Source organism: Pinus tabuliformis, chromosome 1_2 (genome assembly GCF_031772625.1).
Source record: "Pinus tabuliformis cultivar Carrire ecotype Pingquan chromosome 1_2, CPIR1, whole genome shotgun sequence".
Taxonomy (NCBI): Eukaryota; Viridiplantae; Streptophyta; class Pinopsida; order Pinales; family Pinaceae; genus Pinus; species Pinus tabuliformis.
The window spans coordinates 1,349,312,620-1,349,333,830 of NC_142298.1; the positions used below are offsets into that span (position 1 = coordinate 1,349,312,620).

The following is a 21,211-nucleotide window of genomic DNA, read 5'->3' on the forward strand; positions in this document are numbered from 1 at the left end:
AAGATTTTCAATGTTTTCCCTAATATTTGATATTTTTTAACTAGTTATTTTAAAGGCATAAAATTTAATATTTTTTAACTAGATATTTTAAAGGCATACACATTTTATAGGTATAATTTTAAGTATTTTTATTTTGAGTAGAATGTTTAGAATTTTAGTTTAATTATTAAAGATTTATTTTTTATTAAATATTTTAAAATGGTTTTAATAGTAATTATGGTTTAAAAGTTAAGGTTTATCTTAAAATTACTTATGGTATTTTTGTTCTTTTAATTAATTAATTTATTAAAAATAATGTCATAAGAATATGAATTATGATTGGTGGATATTTGGTATTAATAAGCCATGGTATTGGTATTGGCACACAGTATTATAATAAAAGTTATTTGCAAATTAAGAATTTTCATGGTAAAATAGAGATGAATCTCCATGGCTAATAATTTTGGTATGTGTTTTTTAAAATAAATATGTTTAACATACATATTAATTTTTTTTATATAATTAATAATAATAATAATAATAAAGTTTTAATTTAGTTAATTTTAATGTTTTTTAAATGTTGGTAATGTGATATGTATCATGAGCTTTGATGCTTAGCTTAGTTCTGTGCATCATTAGTTCAATTCTCTCGACACTATTAGGTGAGGTTCTCATTAAAAAAAATTGAAATGTATCATAAGATCATGTTTAAATGTTTATCAACTTTTATTCACCATTTATTTTATATAATTATCTTAATTTTATATCACATATAAAATTTTCAAAATAAAATTTGTAATTAATAATGTTTTTTTATGTTAGGATTAATAATATTTTTTATAATTTTTAATAATTGACATTTTATATATGCATAGTATAATTAATTTTAATGATTAAACTTTTAAGCAATTATTTTTCAATATAATTTAGAAAATTAATTTAATTAATTATTGTTAATTGAGTTACTAAGAATTTGATTTTATTATAATATCTATCAACATCCTTGTTGAACATTTATTTTATATAATTATCTTAATTTTATACCATATAAAAAATTTCCAAAGCAATATTTGTGATTAATAATGATTTTTTTTTAAATTAATAATATATATATATATATATATACTCATTTTATATATACATTAGTTGTAATGATTTAATTGTCATTTTTCAATATAGTTTAGAAAAATAGTTTAAATAATTATTGTTAGTAGCTCTATGTAAATTCTTAGTAATAAGAATTTGATTCTATTTTTTCGAAGTGTAATTATCCATTAAGTTTAAGCTGGAAAATAGTTATCCACTTCACTCACAATTAAATCAAACACTTATATTGTAAAATTTAGATCATAAAATGACAATTTGTTTTTTTATAATTAACTCAAAAATGTTTTCATATGATTTACATGTTTAAAAATGTTAAAGTCAAACCATTTTAAAAAAATATTATGAGATTATACTCATTTATAGAGTGGTATAATTAGTTGTATGATTTTTTTTTAATCATAGTGAATTGGTAAGGATCAAAATTAACACTTGGAAAAATATCGAGAAGTTTATGTGATCGGCTAGGATTTTGGTATGAAAGCCCTGACGCCTCTACAACAATCCCTCGGCAGCGGCGATTCCTTCACCTGTACCTACCTCACTTTGGCCTTCTGATAGAGGCATGAGTACACCTACGAGGGGGGCGAGAGATCCCCTCCTACTAAAACGTAGCGGCTGGGGAAACAAGTAGTCAAGGAGCAACGACGACAGGCAATCATGGCAGCACCAACAAAGGCCCTCCAGTTCTTAGGGCCCTGATGACCACCATTATTACAGCAAGGACGCTACAACTCCTGGGGCTACCAACTTTACTTCATCAACACGGGGTTCGTACAAACTTGGAGGTGGCAGTGCTGTATACACAAATATATGTAACTGGTCTACTATTTGTCACTGTTGAGTTAGGGTGATGGACCACTAGGGTTTCTCAAACCAACCTTCTATTGACTAGAAGAAGTCTGATTACCAATTTGGAGAAGGGAAACTTAGCCTAATTGGAAGAAAAGAAATGTTGTCTATTGCATGAAAGAAAGACTAAAAGAAATGCTTGCAAAACAACATGAAATCCTCTATCTACTTGCTAACATACTTTGCTTGCAAAAGAACCATATTTTAACACACGTGAGGTTTTAACTAGTCTAAGCATGAAATTTGATCTAAAGAGTGCTACCTGTTGTGTGCAAGAATAAATATAAAAGAACTTTTTCTTTTTATATTTTTGCTTGAAAAATGTAAATGCTAATCTTTCTTGGTTCTTTGGCAGGGGAGACAGGTGTGAAGGAAAAAGAGTATAATGGTTTAAATGACTTGGAGGGCAAGTAGGGACCTAATCTAGGCTTTTAGTGATGATTTTTCTCGATTCGGGCTCTAAACAGGCTACTACATGTCTTCCTACAGGATGTCTATGAGAAGTACTAGTTCACCTATAGGATTCCTTGTTTTACTATAGGAACTGGCTGAAATCTTATGGAGTGGTCTAGAAGGTGGGGTGGAGCTTGGAAAACGTGAATAAGGTGGAAATAAGGCATGGGAGTGGTAGGCACTTACTTAGAACTCAAGCCAAAGCTTTAAGATGGTTGGATTTTCTCAATGGAGATGGCAAGTTTTCCTCATAAGATAAGAATTTGAATTGAGACCTTAGTGACTTTTGGCAATCATGGGTGGATATGGCTTGGCTAAGGTTGCTGAGATGAGGTCTCCCTGCAATTTAGAAACTCCTGCAACAACAAACATCATTCTTGGAATTCATATATAAACTCATCAAAAACAAGAAAGTGTATTCAAGTAAAAGAAAACAGAGTTATCACCATTTACTAACTAAACTCATGCACGGAAATGCTTGGAACCAATATGAAAGAGAGATGAAAGCAGTGAAAAACTTAAGAGATCATAAAATACCAATTGCAACTTATCTATGAAACTGCAAGATAATGACCAAATTAGCAAGAAACCCCTAAATTACACAAAAAGCAAGAATTCTGTCTTTTTGGGTTGTATGTGAAGTGTTCCTCAAGCCATGATCCCTAAAAGGGAGAAATGAGGTGAAAACCACTTGTTGTCGGCCTTTTTGGAATATATTCTTATCACTACAATGCTACTGTTAGAACTATCCACAAATGGAAGCAACTAATTAAATCTACCGATGCTTGCAAATTAACAACACCAAAATCAGTGTAACTCTAACTATGAACCTAACCTAAGCATACATATACAACAAAGTAACCTTTGCTGCTAAGGTTGAGCCCTAACCCAAGAGCTTCAGCTCTCTGTGTCAACTCAGTGCTAGATCAAGGGAATGTTACTCATTTTCATTAAAGAAATCATAAATACATAAGAGTTCTTGGTTACAATGTTTTAACTTGAAAACTTCTTAGCTATCTTGAACAAAAAATCCAAATCTTAATGATGTCTTAGGTCTCTCGATTTACACAGCTGAATTTACCAACAAATTCCTTAAATTTAGGGAGCCTTGGCTCCAATCTCAAGATCAACTGGCCTTCAACTATCACTGGCTTGGCTGGCAATGAACTTCATGACTCGGTTGCTTACAACTCCAAGTTTATGAGATTTGATTGAGGAATCTTCTGGTGAGTGAGGAGTTAAGGAGGAAGATCATGTCTCCTAGAATCCCTCTTGCTTATCCCCATTCAAGTTCCTGCACTTTAATTAACCAAAATTTACTCCAAAACCTACAATCAATGCACATTAGACCACTAGAGATGACATCTCATCTTTACTCTCCTCATTAAGCAAAACATAATTAAAACATGTAGAGAATGATGAGAGAAGTTGATTTTAGTAAGCTGGAGGTGCATTAAGTTCCATATAATTTACTCATTGATGAGCCTCATCATCACACCCCTACTGAAAATGTTTCTCATCCTCTGAGCAACTCAATCTATGTCCATGTCTTTCATTGCTTTGGTGGCCTCCCTAACATTCCAAGCTTTTGTTGTAGTCTTCTCCTCTTGTGGATAAAACCCTGCATTCCTCTCTATTACTTCCCACTTCTTTCTTTCTTCTTCTTCCTTTCTCCCATATAACATACCTAAAAGCAATGTAGGCCAATTTTTAATCCAATCCAGTTGACCTTGAGTCTCTATAATGTGTGCTTATACATTGGGACTCTCTCTAGTGCATCCCTCATTCTATCAGGAGAATGAATTCTTTGATCTTTAGGCTGTAAGGTAAGGTGTTCCATCTCCTTTGGCAGGCTTGTTGGCTGTCATCTCCTAGTAATCTTAGCATGTATTCAAAATGAGTGACTGCTTGTTCTTGTACATCAAGGTATCGTGGTGCAATCTTGGGATCATTTGCAATGAGGTCGTGAGTGTCAATGACAGTCACTGGTTTAGATTGTTCTACTAATGGAAATCACACTTGCGAGGGCAGTATCTTCCACAAACTGCCAAAAAAATGAGATTTTTCATACCCAACAACAAATTGGAGACTTACAGGAAGTATATGAAATACCATGCCTAATATGTAAATTTATTGGGGTTTGGCCAACAGAAAGGGACTTGGTCAAATGGATCTAGAAACAAATGGCAGCCAAAAGGCCATATTGAGCCGAAGCTGGGGGCTAAAGGATTTTTTACAGTGATTTTCACCAATCTGGAGGATAAGAAAAGAGTTTTCGAAGATGGTCCATATGTTTTTAACAATGAAAGTCTCTTTATGGGACATTGGGAAGAATGTTATATCCCTAATAAGGAGAAACTCTTAGTAACGCCTGTTTGGTTCCGATATTCTCCCTACCCGACGACTTCTAGGATCTAGAGATTTTATAAGGGATTGGAAACTCCATTGGAAACTTTTTCAAGGTTGCAGATTCCACGTGAAAGGGAAGGTATACCTCTTATGCTCGGATCTGTGTCTACATGAATATAATAGAGCCATTACCTAAATGCATAGAGCTTGAATACGATGAAGAGTTTTGGTAATAGCCCTTGGACTATGAGCATATACCTTTTAGATGTCATAGATGCCACGAGTATGGGCATATGTTTCATGAATGCCCTCTGAACCAGTTCAAACCTCAAGAATCACCCAGCGCAAATGGCTAGACCAAAGAAAAAGAAGACACATAGGGTTTCTAGGAAGTTCAAGGAAAGAAACAAAATGAAAGGAACCAAAAAAATTCCAACCAGCCTCCAAGCCGTGAGGTACACCTTGCTCTGGGCTACGAAGATGCGAAAAGAATTCGCAAGACGAAGGTGTTCTCGGTGTTCATGGAGACGAGCATCCGAATGTGGATCAATCGAAGGCCGTGCCTGTTCCATACAGTTTATAACAGCTTGCAGAGCTCGACAGAGTTCAAAGTAGATATGCATAACCTGTATATTTGGGCATGCAAGGATCTAGCACAAAAATGGGTGAAGCTTTCGTTCATAACAACAGATGATGCGATCTTCGCAGTAATGGAGTCATGGCCTCTGGAGTGGCATACCTTGGACTTGGTAGAAATGGAGAAGGCCACATCCCAGCAAAGAAAGAAGGACATCAAGCTATGCATCACACAACTAGCTAAAAAGAGGCACTACGAACAAGAAGTAGCCGCACAGTGGAAGACAACCGATGTAGCAGCAGCAGCGCAGATGGCAGAAATCACAACAACGCCCACAAAAGACCCCAAGGAGGCCTAGGAGATGTCCACAGGGAAACAAACCAGGGAAGTGGACTAGACATAAGAGTGCACAGACCCCGGTTCAGCATCAACCTAACTCAAGTGGCCACGCGGCCCTAAGAAAACAACTCCTAGGAAGAAGGTAAAGGTGCCAAAGACGTCTTTTGACCTAATCATGCTCACAGAAGGTGATCTATTTGACATCAACGAAACGACTCGTGAGTTCACAAAGGATGCACTCAAGGAACTGAGGATGGATTAGAACACTGTGTTGGGGGCGCTCAGCGCGCAGCTATAAGGCTTACATGTATAGCCCTCCCAAATAGGTACAATGGCTTTGTACGTCATAGCAGGTATCATAGAAGCCAAACAGACGTTGCACGCCTATATGGACAACCCTTTCGTTTCGCCTGATGGTGCCCTAGCAGCAGCAAGCAAGGTTGACCGGGCTGCGATGAGTAGCATGAAAGGCGTCGGCTTAAACTTGTTAGCCCTGCCGTATGAAACCTTGTACTAGTTATAGGATGGGGTCATCACAAAGCTCTGCGCTAGGGAAGGACGCGCGATCCAGGTCTTGAATGAGCAGAAACTAAACATGGATTAGCTCAGCCTCCAGTGTGATGAGTTGATTGCACAGGCTCCTAGACGGGAGCACATTGTAGAGGATGCGTGTAGGAGCGTCCCAAAGTTGGTCGTGCCTACAGAGCTACTAGCAGCAGAGCAGGACCATAGATTGGTGACCAGAGTCCACAAGGCCAGGGAGGAAATGACGAAGGTTTAGTTGGAGCTGAACCTACAGATCGCCGAGCTGCGATTGAAGGCACAGCCCTCCACGCCCCCAAAAGTCAGAGAGCAACATGCCTATGCTATCTAGACGGGGTTGGATCAAATTGGCCAGGCGACACAGGATTGCACCGGTATGTTGGATCAAGCACTAACTATGCTTACATAACTGCAGGAAGATCCAAAACTACAACGCCTAGAGACAAAGGTGAGTGAGTTGCAACAGGAGTACGACAGTATCCGCCAGACCATGCAGACGGTTGTCCTTACTCAACGACTCGCCAAACTACTGTAGGCAAGGGCACTGAAGGACCAATTAGACGTCGGGCAACAAAAAGAAGCCCTTTCTGGTATTTTCCCTTACCTTATTACATAACAAAATGATGTCCACTGCTTGCTTCAACATAGTCAGCAACGCTGGTCATTTTCCATAATCCCATCCATGCCTCCCATCGAGCTTGCTGGTATTCGTTGCTAGAGAAAATGCTCATCCTGAAGAATAACTCTAGTCACTCATGCTCTCATTTGTGTGGTCTTATGGAGATTGAAACCAAGTAACGTCCCCTCTATTGTTGCAAAAATATTCCAGTTCCGATTCGAAGTCCTTCGTCACCAACAGCGGGCCATCTATAGCTTCGAGGGCGAGGAGTGCCTTTGAGGTTGAAGGCCTCGACACAACTCTCAGGTGGGTGCATTGCAAGGCCAACAATAAAACTTTATTTATGGTTTTCTTGTATTCTTTGGCTTTCACTAAACCAAGTATGTCTTGGCATCCATCTCCTCTTCCATAAATGTGTCTGATCTTCTTAGGATCTCCAATCGTCGTATTTCGAATGAACCTTCTCTGGATAATTCACTGCTTACTTCCTCTGGACATATACGGAAGATGTGCGCATATACGGAAGATGTGCGCATATACGGAAACTGGGCATATACGGAAGATGTGCGCATATACGGAAGATGTGTGCATATACGGAAACTGAGCGTATACGGAAGATGTGTGCATATACGGAAACTGGGCGTATACGAAAACTGGGCATATACGGAAGATGTGCGCATATACGGAAACTGGGCATATACGGAAGATGTGTGCATATACGGAAACTGGGCATATACGGAAGATGTGAGCATATACGGAAACTGGGCATATACGGAAGATGTGCGCATATACGGAAACTGGGCATATACGGAAGATGTGCGCATATACGGAAACTGGGCATATACGGAAGATGTGCGCATATACGGAAACTGGGCATATACAGAAGATGTGCGCATATACGGAAACTGGGCATATACGGAAGAAGGTCCTCCTTGAAAGACTTGATCAACTCCTATCAGCTACTTGCTTTACCTTGTAAAGCCATTGGGAACTCACCACTGACTTGTCCTCTAGTCTTGGGACAACATCCCAAATACTATTCCGAAAGATGGAGTCGTACTCCTCCACCATAGCATCAACCCAGACTGGTTGCGACACTGCTTCCTCGAAGGATAATGGTTCGGTATCTACACACTCCCCAACTAGGGCCATGTAACCAGTGTACTGCTCAGGTGACCTCCTCTGTCTGCGCTGAGAAGATGGTTGTCCCACATTCTCTCTCACATCCAGCATCAATCTGTCAGCTTCCCTTGAGCGTTTCCCCCCATCTCTCGAAGACTCTGCATGAGTGGATGTCTCCACTCCTGGATCCTTTGCATGTGGCTGCTTCGCATCAGTCTGAGGCTCCTCCTCCTTAGGAACTAAAAGTTCCTCCTTTGCATGCAACTTGAGCTCCCTTTCAAGGGATACTCGCATGGCTTTCTGCTCATCAAACTTCATATCTCTGTGTACCACTGTCCTCTGACTAGGAGGAAAGAACTTCGAGCTTGGGAATAGCAAGCATTAAACGTCATCAGTGAGCAAAAGGTGAACAATGCCAAAATGTTTACCAAGAAGACTTCTGCCATCGAGCTCTTTAAGCCTATGATCACGAAGAATAAGCACACTAGCAAGGTAGTGGCAGAGGAATGCAGGTCTGTCACCGAGATGGATATTCCTGAAGATGCGCTAGTGGACAAACCAATTCAGAAGCTCGCTATCAGAGTGCGCAAAGTGAGATCAGAGCTGGCCAATGTTCAGTTGGAACTAAACCTTAATATCACAGAACTTGCATTTAGGGACCAGCCCTCAACTATGCTAGAGGTAAAAGAGCAGCGCGAGGCCGCTGTCAGAGATTCAGTAGCCATTGTACATAGCATAGTGAAGGAGTGCACAATGCTCTTCGAGCAGGCGCTTGAAGTGGTTACAAATTTGTAGGAGGATCCCACCTTGCAAAGGTTGTAAATGAAGGCCCAGGAGCTGCAGTAAAGATATGATGAAATCAGAGTGACGACACGCACCGTCACCCTTACATAGAGGCACCGTCACCCGTATATGCCCAGTTTCCGTATATGCGCACATCTTCCGTATATGCCCAGTTTCCGTATATGCGCACATCTTCCGTATATGCCCAGTTTCCGTATATGCACACATCTTCCGTATATGCCCAGTTTCCGTATATGCACACATCTTCCGTATATGCACATCTTCCGTATATGCCCAGTTTCCGTATATGCCCAGTTTCCGTATATGCACACATCTTCCGTATATGTCTAGTTTCCATATATGCGCACATCTTCCGTATATGCCCAGTTTCCGTATATGCGCACATCTTCCGTATACGCCCAGTTTCCGTATATGCCCAGTTTCCGTATATGCGCACATCTTCCGTATATGCCCAGTTTCCGTATATGCACACATCTTCCGTATATGCACACATCTTCCGTATATGCGCACATCTTCCGTATATGTCCAGTTTCCGTATATGCGCACATCCTCCGTATATGCCCAGTTTCCGTATATGCACACATCTTCCGTATATGCCCAGTTTCCGTATATGCGCACATCTTCCGTATATGCCCAGTTTCCGTATATGCGCACATCTTCCGTATATGCCCAGTTTCCGTATATGCACACATCTTCCGTATATGCCCAGTTTCCGTATATGCGCACATCTTCCTTATATGCCCAGTTTCCGTATATGCACACATCTTCCGTATATGCCCAGTTTCCGTATATGCCCAGTTTCCGTATATGCACACATCTTCCGTATATGCCCAGTTTCCGTATATGCGCACATCTTCCGTATATGCCCAGTTTCCGTAAATGCACACATCTTCCGTATATGCCCAGTTTCCGTATATGCGCACATCTTCCGTATATGCCCAGTTTCCGTATATGCACACACCTTCCGTATATGCTCAGTTTCCGTATATGCACACATCTTCCGTATATGCCCAGTTTCCGTATATGCGCACATCTTCCGTATATGCCCACATCTTCCGTATATACCCAGTTTCCGTATATGCTCAGTTTCCGTATATGTGCACATTTTCCGTATATGCCCAGTTTCCGTATATGCTCACATCTTCCGTATATGCCCAGTTTCCGTATATGCACACATCTTCCGTATATGCCCAGTTTCCGTATATGCACACATCTTCCGTATATGCCTAGTTTCCGTATATGCCCAGTTTCCGTATATGCCCAGATCTTCCGTATATGCCCAGTTTCCGTATATGCCCAGTTTCCATATATGCGGACATCTTCCGTAGATGCCCAGTTTCCGTATATGCACACATCTTCCGTATATGCCCAGTTTCCGTATATGCGCACATCTTCCGTATATGCCCAGTTTCAGTATATGCCCAGTTTCCGTATATGCCCAGTTTCCGTATATGCACACACCTTCCGTATATGCCCAGTTTCCGTATATGCACACATCTTCCGTATATGCCCAGTTTCCGTATATGCCCACATCTTCCGTATATGCCCAGTTTCCGTATATGCACACATCTTCCGTATATGCCCAGTTTCCGTATATGCGCACATCTTCCGTATATGCCCAGTTTCCGTATATGCCCAGTTTCCGTATATACGCACATCTTCCGTATATGCCCAGTTTCCGTATATGCGCACATCTTCCGTATATGCCCGGTTTCCGTATATGCCCAGTTTCCGTATATGCACACATCTTCCGTATATGCCCAGTTTCCGTATATGCACACATCTCCCGTATATGCCTAGTTTCCGTATATGCCCAGTTTCCGTATATGCCCAGATCTTCCGTATATGCCCAGTTTCCGTATATGCCCAGTTTCCATATATGCGGACATCTTCCGTATATGCCCAGTTTCCGTATATGCACACACCTTCCGTATATGCCCAGTTTCCGTATATGCACACATCTTCCGTATATGCCCAGTTTCCGTATATGCCCACATCTTCCGTATATGCCCAGTTTCCGTATATGCACACATCTTCCGTATATGCCCAGTTTCCGTATATGCGCACATCTTCCGTATATGCCCAGTTTCCGTATATGCCCAGTTTCCGTATATGCCCAGTTTCCGTATATACGCACATCTTCCGTATATGCCCAGTTTCCGTATATGCGCACATCTTCCGTATATGCCCGGTTTCCGTATATGCGCACATCTTCCGTATATGCCCAGTTTCCGTATATGCGCACATCTCCGTATATGCCCAGTTTCCGTATATGCACACATCTTCCGTATATGCCCAGTTTCCGTATATGCACACATCTTCCGTATATACCCAGTTTCCGTATATGCACACATCTTCCGTATATGCCCAGTTTCCGTATATGCGCACATCTTCCGTATATGCCCAGTTTCTGTATATGCCCAGTTTCCGTATATGCGCACATCTTCCGTATATGCCCAGTTTCCGTATATGCACACATCTTCCGTATATGCCCAGTTTCTGTATATGCACACATCTTCCGTATATGCCCAGTTTCCGTATATGCACACATCTTCCGTATATGCACATCTTCCGTATTTGCCCAGTTTCCGTATATGCCCAGTTTCCGTATATGCACACATCTTCCGTATATGTCCAGTTTCCGTATATGCGCACATCTTCCGTATATGCCCAGTTTCCGTATATGCGCACATCTTCCGTATATGCCCAGTTTCCGTATATGCGCACATCTTCCGTATATGCCCAGTTTCCGTATATGCACACATCTTCCGTATATGCCCAGTTTCCGTATATGCGCACATCTTCCGTATATGCCCAGTTTCCTTATATGCCCAGTTTCCGTATATGCACACACCTTCCGTATATGCCCAGTTTCCGTATATGCACACACCTTCCGTATATGCCCAGTTTCCGTATATGCGCACATCTTCCGTATATGCCCAGTTTCCGTATATGCGCACATCTTCCGTATATGCGCACATCTTCCGTATATGCCCAGTTTCCGTATATGCGCACATCTTCCGTATATGCCCAGTTTCCGTATATGCGCACATCTTCCGTATATGCCCAGTTTCCGTATATGCGCACATCTTCCGTATATGCCCAGTTTCTGTATATGCTCACATCTTCCGTATATGCGCAGTTTCCGTATATGCACACATCTTCCGTATATGCCCAGTTTCCGTATATGCGCACATCTTCCGTATATGCCCAGTTTCCGTATACGCCCAGTTTCCGTATATGCACACATCTTCCGTATACGCTCAGTTTCCGTATATGCACACATCTTCCGTATATGCGCACATCTTCCGTATATGCCCAGTTTCCGTATATGCGCACATCTTCCGTATATGCCCAGTTTCCGTATATGCACACATCTTCCGTATATGCCCAGTTTCCATATATGCTCACATCTTCCGTATATGCCCAGTTTCCGTATATGCGCACATCTTCCGTATATGCCCAGTTTCGCATATGCCGAGGTGCGCGTGGAAGGGAGCGGAGTTGCGCCAGAAGATGAGGACGGGTAGGGGCCAAGGCTTTCCCTGACTCGTGCCCTCGAAACATTCATTTCTTATATAGCGTGGACAGGGGGACGAACAAGTCAAAGAATCGATTTTTCTGGTTGGGTGATCAAAGAGGAAACTCTGGACTCATTCAACATGCCCATGTTTTGCCCATGTCCAGAGGAAGTAAGCAGTGAATTATCCAGAGAAGGTTCATTCGAAATACGACGATTGGAGATCCTAAGAAGATCAGACACATTTATGGAAGAGGAGATGGATGCCAGGACATACTTGGTTTAGTGAAAGCCAAAGAATACAAGAAAACCATAAATAAAGTTTTATTGTTGGCCTTGCAATGCACCCACCTGAGAGTTGTGTCGAGGCCTTCAACCTCAAAGGCACTCCTCGCCCTCGAAGCTATAGATGGCCCGCTGTTGGTGACGAAGGACTTCGAATCGGAACTGGAATATTTTTGCAACAATAGAGGGGACGTTACTTGGTTTCAATCTCCATAAGACCACACAAATGAGAGCATGAGTGACTAGAGTTATTCTTCAGGATGAGCATTTTCTCTAGCAACGAATACCAGCAAGCTCGATGGGAGGCATGGATGGGATTATGGAAAATGACCAGCGTTGCTGACTATGTTGAAGCAAGCAGTGGACATCATTTTGTTATGTAATAAGGTAAGGGAAAATACCAGAAAGGGGATGATGATTGGGAGAGTGATGTTGAAGAGGTTGCAGTCACGATGGGAGAAGAGGATGACGAAGGTCCAGAGGTTGATGCGCCAATGGTGTGGCCGAGGTTTGGCTGGTCAGGGTGGAGCAAGAATCCACAGCAGAGCAAGAATCCACAGTGGAAGCGTGTGTGGACCGAGAATGAGCCGAACAAGTAGTTCCGATAACAGCAACAAAGAACCTTGAGAAGAAAGTTTGTGTGTAGGTGAAGAACAATGGGAACTTTTTGAAAGCCTGAAGAACGATTTTATTAGGGAAATGGGATTTTGATTCACCCCAGAATCTCGCCCTCATCAACATGTCTTCATTTGAATGTGATTTTTCATATTTGATGAATTGTACTATGCCAACTATCTTGATGGGGGCTAATATTGTTATTGAGGTTTATGGGAATGGATCTATTGATGTGGATAATGTGACACTCCATGACATTATTTATGTGCCTTCATTATTTTTGGACTATGTTGCAGCCCCAAAGTCACAATATGTCATGTTATAGTGCAGAGCCTGTGAACATCTAAGTTTGATCTGATTGGTTGTTATTGATTTTGGTTTTCTTTAGAATTTTTGTTTATGAAGTCATTATGTTTGTTTAGTATTTTTGAGTATATCTCTAAATTGATTAGGTTTGAATGTTCATGTGTGTTCGCTATTGCAGTCAAGCTTCAAAATGAAAATAAAAATGATGAAGAAATTGTAGCAAACTAAATTAGATGTTAATGCTTGTTTACTATGATTATTTTCCTGTTAAATGATTGTGTGAATTCTTCCTTAATTTTTTTTAATATTCTCTATGTTCATTTCATAATTATGTTTCATGTACTCTATTTTTCCTCATAAAAGTTTGTCACAAAAATAAAAAAATACAAGAACTATTTCAACCATCTAAATCAAATTCTTGAACTTTGTTAGTATACTTTTGTTTCTGTCATAATATATTGAAAAATAATGTTAATTTAGTTGATATTTGTTGCACATTTTAAAATACTAACATCTCATACATTCTAAAATTCACCATGAATCTTCACAAGAAAGTGCAAATGACCATGAGAAATTTCTATCTAAATTAATTTTTCAATTTTTGTTTCTAAATTTTGAATTTCTCTTAAGAATCTAGGTAACAGAAAGTGTCAACAATTTAAAATAGTTTTGTTGGGTAGGATTTCCACTAGTTTTTAGTTAGAGTATCCATTTTCTTTGGGTTTGACATGAAGAAACAAAAAGGAGGAAAATGGAAAATAGATCTTGGCAAACTCAAATGAACAATCAAGAATTCATTTTAGCCTATTAAAATTAGATGAGAAACTGAGCAATTAAGAATTCAACTGCAAGACAACATATTATTTTGAATTTTGCAAATTCATTTAAAACCCGTGTAAAAAATCATCAAAATAACCAAGATACTCTTCAACAATATTGATAAATTATACAAAATTAAAGGAGACAAACATATTGATTGAGGATTTCCTTTAATTAAAAATCCCATTTCAATTTCATACTAAGCTATGTTTACAACATAATTTGACATGAAAAATCCTTGCAATTGTATCATTATGGTGCAAAAATCAAAATACAAAGATGGGTTCTTAGAATTACATGAAGCATAAGAATTGACACCCAAAGCACACTTTAGAATTCCTCCTTAGACAACTTCAAAAGTCCCAATAAATTTTATAAAAAATTGATAGAGTTTCCCCTACACCAGCCAATTTCTATCTAATTACATCAAAATGAGGATTATATAAGCTCTCAAAACTCAACGTACTAGACCTAAACCACTAGTGGCATTGAAAAACCACTAGGATTTTTTACAAAATGATAGTTGTCTTGTAACTAACTTCCTCTAGAAGTTTCCAGAAAAAATTGTCATTTGTAGGGTGGGTCCCACTTGATTTGGTTGTAATGGATTATCCTTCTCTCTCTTGAATGTATGATTAGTCCTCTTCTCTCCCATGCCTAGTAACTGGCTAGGTTGTATGCTACCTGAGCTAGGTAGCAGATGGTGTTGTCCTTCATTGTGTTGATGTAGGTGTCGATGGTTGAGGTCGTGCTTGTTGTTTGTGCGGAAGCCTGGAACTTGAACCCGCCTCTACTGATGACACATGTAACACTGATGCATAGCCCCCTTAAATGGAAACTTTGTACAAATCCATCATACCTCTCCACTCTTTGCCCAAGGGGACGTCACACAGCTACACATCCAAAATTGTCCCTTCCAAAGTTGTGACCATTTCATAGTCAACCTTCCCTTACTCTTTGAAGATTCTCTTTAACAAGGATACAAATTCAAAATAGTCTTCATATAAATTTGCAATATCCTTTCCCTATAGTGGACGATCCTCCTCTCCGAAGCCTTTTTGGTTTTCCTTAATGTCATTGAATTTTTTCATGAGAAATTCCTTGGAATATAAATCCCCATTCCCATCAAATAATGGTGGGAATTTCCTCTTGTACAATACTTCACATCTTTCTTTAAATCCTTATACTTCATATGATAGTATCTCTGCTTTTTTTTCTACCAATGTTACCAAATTTTTCTTTCTCTTCATCTAGTTGGCTCTCACAACCCACTTTGATTTGTCAATATTTGCCTTGACCACTTCTTCCTTGGGCATATGGTTAATGAAATTTATGATCAATCTGGCCTTGGTAGGTAAGTCACCTCTAACTTTCTTAATTGAATTCATTTCCTTGTGGACCATTATGACAACTTCTATATTCTCTTGAATTAACTCCAAGTGATCTAAATGCTTATCCACTACCTTCATGATCTTATCCCATATCATTCTCTTTTCAGCTTTAAAACAGGACTTACTAGGGTGCTTTCTCCTTAAGTTTTCTAATTCAACCTCAATTTTCTCATTGTGATCGTATGTCCAGTACATCTCCATCTTGGTTTTCTTGAGCTCTTCTTTCTTTGTCTTCAACTCTTGCTCTCGATTTGGGAGTAGATATTACAACTTCTTGACATCTTCCAATATCAGCAATGATTCAACCTATTCAATTAAAACAACAAGGTTCTATTGACATTGAAGAGTCTCATCAATTTTCTCTTTCATTCCTTGGAACTGTGCCTCCAATAACACAATCGTGTCCTTGTATTCCTTATTCTTTAGCACAATGGTGTATGAAGCTTAGTCTTAAGATCCTGACTCTTTTTTTCTACTGCTACCAACTCATCTATTTGCACAAGATGTGCATCTAGAATCTTGAGCTTATTTTTCATTGAGGTTATCTCCTTGTCTTTATCCTCCAACACAAACTTATATTGTTTAAAATCCCTAGGGAACATGGCTAGGTGTATGATTTTATCTTATAGGATTTTGATTTCATCTTTTAGCTCCTGAAAACCATCTTATCACACTTCAACTAAGCACTAGCCTTATTGTACCATTTTTTCAGTTTCTTGGTTGTGGCATTTGATTGATGCATTTGTATATGCATCATATGGGTCACTTACATGTTCATTTCCATAATATCAGTATATGGAATGTTGTCTGCGAGCAAGGATGAATTATGCACTTGACAGTTTGGCTTGGATCTAGATGTCTCCACCTTGGACTACAATACAACCAACTTGAAGATCCCCTTTCTAGAGTCTAATGAAATTTTGACTTGCATGGAAGGGAGTGGTTGGTTTTCTACAATTCTTATATCCCTCTTCCTTTCTTTCCTTTGTTGTTTGGCCAATTGTTGGAACTGCTCCACTACTCACACGTGTCCAAGCTTGAACACTTCACCTGACCTTGTGGCTCAAGATCGTGACATGGTTAAAGACAAGTGTTCCATAGTGAAGGCTTGCTTTGATGAGGTTTCTAGCTAGTTGTTGTATAGTATTAGAGCTTGAGACATTGTCTTATTATCATCCTCATCATCAGCATCACCTGCTAGGGAGTGGTTGGTTTTCTACAATTCTTATATCCCTCTTCCTTTCTTTCCTTTGTTGTTTGGCCAATTGTTTGAATTGCTCCACTACTCACATGTGTCCAAGCTTGAACACCTCGCCTAACTTTGTGGCTTCAAATCCTGACATGGTTGAAGACAAGTGTTCCATAGTGGAGGCTTGTTTTGATGAGGTTTCTAGCTAGTTGTTGTATAGTATTAGAGCTTGAGACATTGTCTTATTATCATCCTCATCATCAGCATCACTTGCCACCTTTCTGATCCTGGCTCTCTTGGAGTTAGGCTCCTCTACTTCATCCATCTCCATGGGTCATGAGGTACCCCTTTTCCTCCCAAAGCAGTGGGAGAAGTTTGACTCATCTAGATACAAAATGGCCCTGAATTCTTCCTAAGTAGCTTTGTTTGGATAATCTTCTACTATAATATGGAAAAACATGCCCTCAGCAAATGGAAAAACCTAACATCAACATAATTAATCAAACCTTGGGCCAGATGAAACATTATAATATGGAGAAAGTTAGTGACATCAAGTGTGAGAGGGGGTTATAGCATAAATCATTCATGCAGGAAAGAGTGCAGATGGGGGACTTTGGGGTCATAAGAGATGTCCTTGGCAAGTGCTTTAGCCTGCAACTAGAATGTATGAGTTCAACCATGCATAAGAGGAAATGGTGCCAAAATGAGGAGGTCAGCGACATTGCACCTGAGGGGAGCGTGGAAATTATGTTGAGCATATTGGAAATAATTCTTATGGGGGACATTGTAGATCAGAGAGCACTGATGATAAAATGGATAATAGAATAGATTGAGAGTGGAAAAGGAGGTTGTAAGAGGTAAATGAAAGGGTGGACCTACAACCAATTATAGTTTGTAGAGAAAATTCCTACGGACAATTGCTAAGACTATGAAAGGTAGTGCTAGTTCTTGGTGTGGGGATGTGAGTTTGTTAAACCCATTTCCAAGAGAACATAATGATTCCGGGAATCATGTGGGACACACCTAGAGTGCATAAAACCCAGGAATTAAACAAGCGAGGTTTGAAATGATTATACACACATACGCACATAGAGAGAGAAAGAAGGACCCAAAAATAATTCAATATGTTAGTGTAGAGCCAAAAAAATTCTTATAGTTAAAACATTTTATTTATATATGACTCAAAACTAACATACTCACCATATAAAATATTTAAGTATTAAAAAAATTTACATCCAGAAATATTTAATTTCTCTTAATATTTAACAAGTTAAAATAAATATATATTTATAATTAATATAATTTAAAACTATATATAATAAAAATTAAATATATCAAAAATTTTATTATAATATTTATATATTCTTTTAATTTTATGATAAGAAGTCAATCTCGCGTTAAAACTGAAATTAAAAAAAAAATGTGGTACCTCCAGCTAATTAAACTATAAACAAGATCATTTCAAATTGCGTCGTATCATTTCATATTATAGTTCAACAAAATCTTTAATAGGTGCAAAATGTCAAATGGATGTTTAAACAAGATCATTTCAAATTGCGTCGTATCATTTCATATTATAGTTCAACAAAATCTTCAATAGGCGCAAAATGTCAAATGGATGTTTAAATAATTTATTTCTCTGGTTCAGGTGTGTTAGTTTTAAGTCAAGAGTTATTTTGGGGCCACATTCAAATTCTTGAAAAGTGTAAAATGCGGAATGGATATTAAAATGAATTATTGATTTTGTTCGTTTGAGTGTTAGTATTTTTAGAATACAGATTACAGGATTATAGAAATGTTCTTATTCTTATGCACACGAGTGCACCGGTCAATGGTTGGGTCAGTAGGCTTTCAGGCATCCCACCAGCGATCGATTTCCAGTTTGTGGCGCCTGCGCGAATGATGAGAATGTATATCAGTATATTGTGATTGATGTGATAGATTCGCTCGAAGCTGCTGTATCTGCTCGCTTCCGCCTATATAAGTAAATGTTACTTCTTCAGGAGATGCACTTCCCTCGCCCCTAAAAAATGTTCTTATTCTTATATTGAAGAAGAGTCCACAAGGATGTGTTAACGTAGTGCAAAATTGAAACTTGAAAACAGGTTACAATCAATGCGTTGCGTTACAATGGTAGAAGGCTAAATAAATTAAAGATTCCAGGCCTTCGTTATATTGGAAATTCGAATGGAGAACCACAAGGATGTTAACGTAGTGCGAAATTGACACCAGAACACGTTCCAATCTATGCATGGCGTTACATTGGCAGAAGCGAAATTGACACTAAAACACAGGTTCCAATTCCAATCTATGCATGGCGTTACATTGGTAGAAGGCGAAAGAAATCAAAGATTCCAGGCCTTCGTTATAATGCGAGAGAATGGATAATATTGGAAATTCGAATGGAAAACACAGATCAATTTAAGGGGGGAGGTTGGCGAAAGAAATCCAAGATTTCAAGCCTTCGCTTTATTGTGAGAAAATGGGTAATATTGGAAATTCTAATGCAAAACACAAATCGGATCAATTTAGGGGGAGAAGTTAACAGGGTAAACAAGGTTTTGATCAGGATAGAAAAGTCCAAAATGTCGTTCTGGCTCGTCCCCGCCTTTCAAATTCTCGTTGAAAAGAGCGAAAATGTATGTATCAATGTGTTGTCCAGGCCTCTTTGGCGTTCCTGCATTTGAAAGCACATGTTTGATCAGATTGTTGTTGTAAGTCTGCGCATTCTCAACAGTAGCCGCTTCATTGCCCGCCGAAGGCCACCCGCTCTCAGTTATGACGATGTGAATATCGGGATGTCCCGATTTCTCCATAGCCGAAATCAGAGAATCCACCAGCGCATCGAACAAGCTTCTATATAGACGACCTCCATCGTTCACCACCGGATCCGCGGATCTAAACAAAGCATAGTCTAACGAGATTTGGGCCTTGTTGTAATTGTAACTAATGTAGGGATACACATTAGCCATGAAAGGAGCCCCATTCTCTCCCAGAAAGTTAAGTACATCGCTCATGCTACTCTTCAATTCATCAGCGAATTCTCCCTGAGAAGGAGGATACGATTTTCCCAGAACAGACGAGGCGTGGGTAGTGGAGACCTTTATGGAGCTCTGCAGATTGGCATTCTTGACTGCGGTTTGAATGTTTCTCATGGCAGGAACGAGATAGGGAAGATGCTGCCGATTTTCACTTGAAAAAACTTCGTTGCCGACTGCGATGTATTTGATGTTGGTGGCCGGATAGAATTGGCGAATGTTGTCGTTAACCCACCCGTTTGCTGCAGCCTGATCGTATGCGATCTTCTGGAGCTCATCGTTCCCAACTCCGACAATCACCTCGATTCCTCCGCTGTTTTGTAACGCTCCCTGCGCTTCCTGATGTGCTTGGAAAAGCCTAACTTTGCCGATGTTGTGAGACCTTATCAGATTTGCCACCTGATCTGGAAGTGGCAAATTGTTTGCAACCATTCCATAACAGACTCCAACTGCAATAATATTCTTGCAATTCAGTCAGATTATCACAGGCCTTGAGTTTCAAAAACCATTCATGATTATTACGCTCACACGTAAGGATAATAGCTATGAAAATTAAAAGAAATCATATGTTTGATACCTTTGTTGCTGGATGCCATTTCTCGGCCGGCTGTATATTTGCTTCCAAATAACAGAAGCGGCCTGGCCTGCTCTTTGTCGATCCAGGTTTGGCTCTCCCAACAACGTCGTGACATTGCCCATGGCCGAGAGCTCCAAGAGACTCGTTCCCCATTTAACTCCGCTCGCCATGGTAGGCTGCTCAGGTCCCAAGCGGTTCGCCCGGTCGCTATAAAATGATCCATTCCGCCCCTTTTGCTCCAGCTCCAGCTTCCATTATTCTCCAGCCAAGAAATCAGCTCTGCCCCATGACCCGAGGCCCGGTCCCGTTCGTTCCCGTAAAGATAACGCAGGGCATCCAGGCCGATGTAATAGGGTATATAAAAGGCATCTGAGACAAGGCACTGGTATTTTTTCGCGGTTAAATTCAAATTTGAATTCGAATTCAAATAGACCAGTGATATAAATAACATTAATATCGTCAGGTTGGTAAGTGTGCTCATCAATACACCAGAGGGAGGCCAAAGGGGCTGCGGGCAGGGTCGCCGTCGAGGGGCAGGAGCACGGCAGCCGGAGAGGGATGGATGCGCCGGATGGATGCCATGATGCATGGTGGAGGATGAAAGGTCGCCATGACGTCAACCACGCAGTCTGCCGCTGTCAGATGGGGTACCTCCATAGCATTAACTTTGCTATGGAGGTGGAAATAGGATCTGCCCTCATATCTACCCTTAATAGGCCCTCCTGTCCTT

At 39.9% G+C, this 21,211-nt stretch overlaps 1 protein-coding gene across 1 annotated transcript; it reads right to left on the reverse strand.

Annotated features, from left to right (window-relative positions):
• Positions 1 to 19,143: 19,143 nt before the first annotated feature.
• LOC149211227 (glucan endo-1,3-beta-glucosidase-like) lies at positions 19,144 to 21,002 on the reverse strand. The gene is made up of 2 exons (XM_089394587.1): positions 20,482 to 21,002; positions 19,144 to 20,353 (listed from the first exon to the last, which is right to left on the reverse strand). Exons 1-2 carry the CDS (start codon positions 20,960 to 20,962, stop codon positions 19,395 to 19,397), a joined length of 1,440 nt encoding a protein of 479 aa, XP_089250713.1. The 5' UTR covers positions 20,963 to 21,002; the 3' UTR covers positions 19,144 to 19,394.
• Positions 21,003 to 21,211: the final 209 nt, after the last annotated feature.

Excerpts from the sequence above, each read along its gene's own strand:
- LOC149211227 (XM_089394587.1), bottom strand. The coding sequence starts at position 20,962 with ATGAGCACACTTACCAACCTGACGATATTAATGTTATTTATATCACTG. Across the intron at positions 20,354-20,481 it reads AATGGCATCCAGCAACAAAG|TTGGAGTCTGTTATGGAATG; the intron begins GTATCAAACATA and ends ATATTATTGCAG.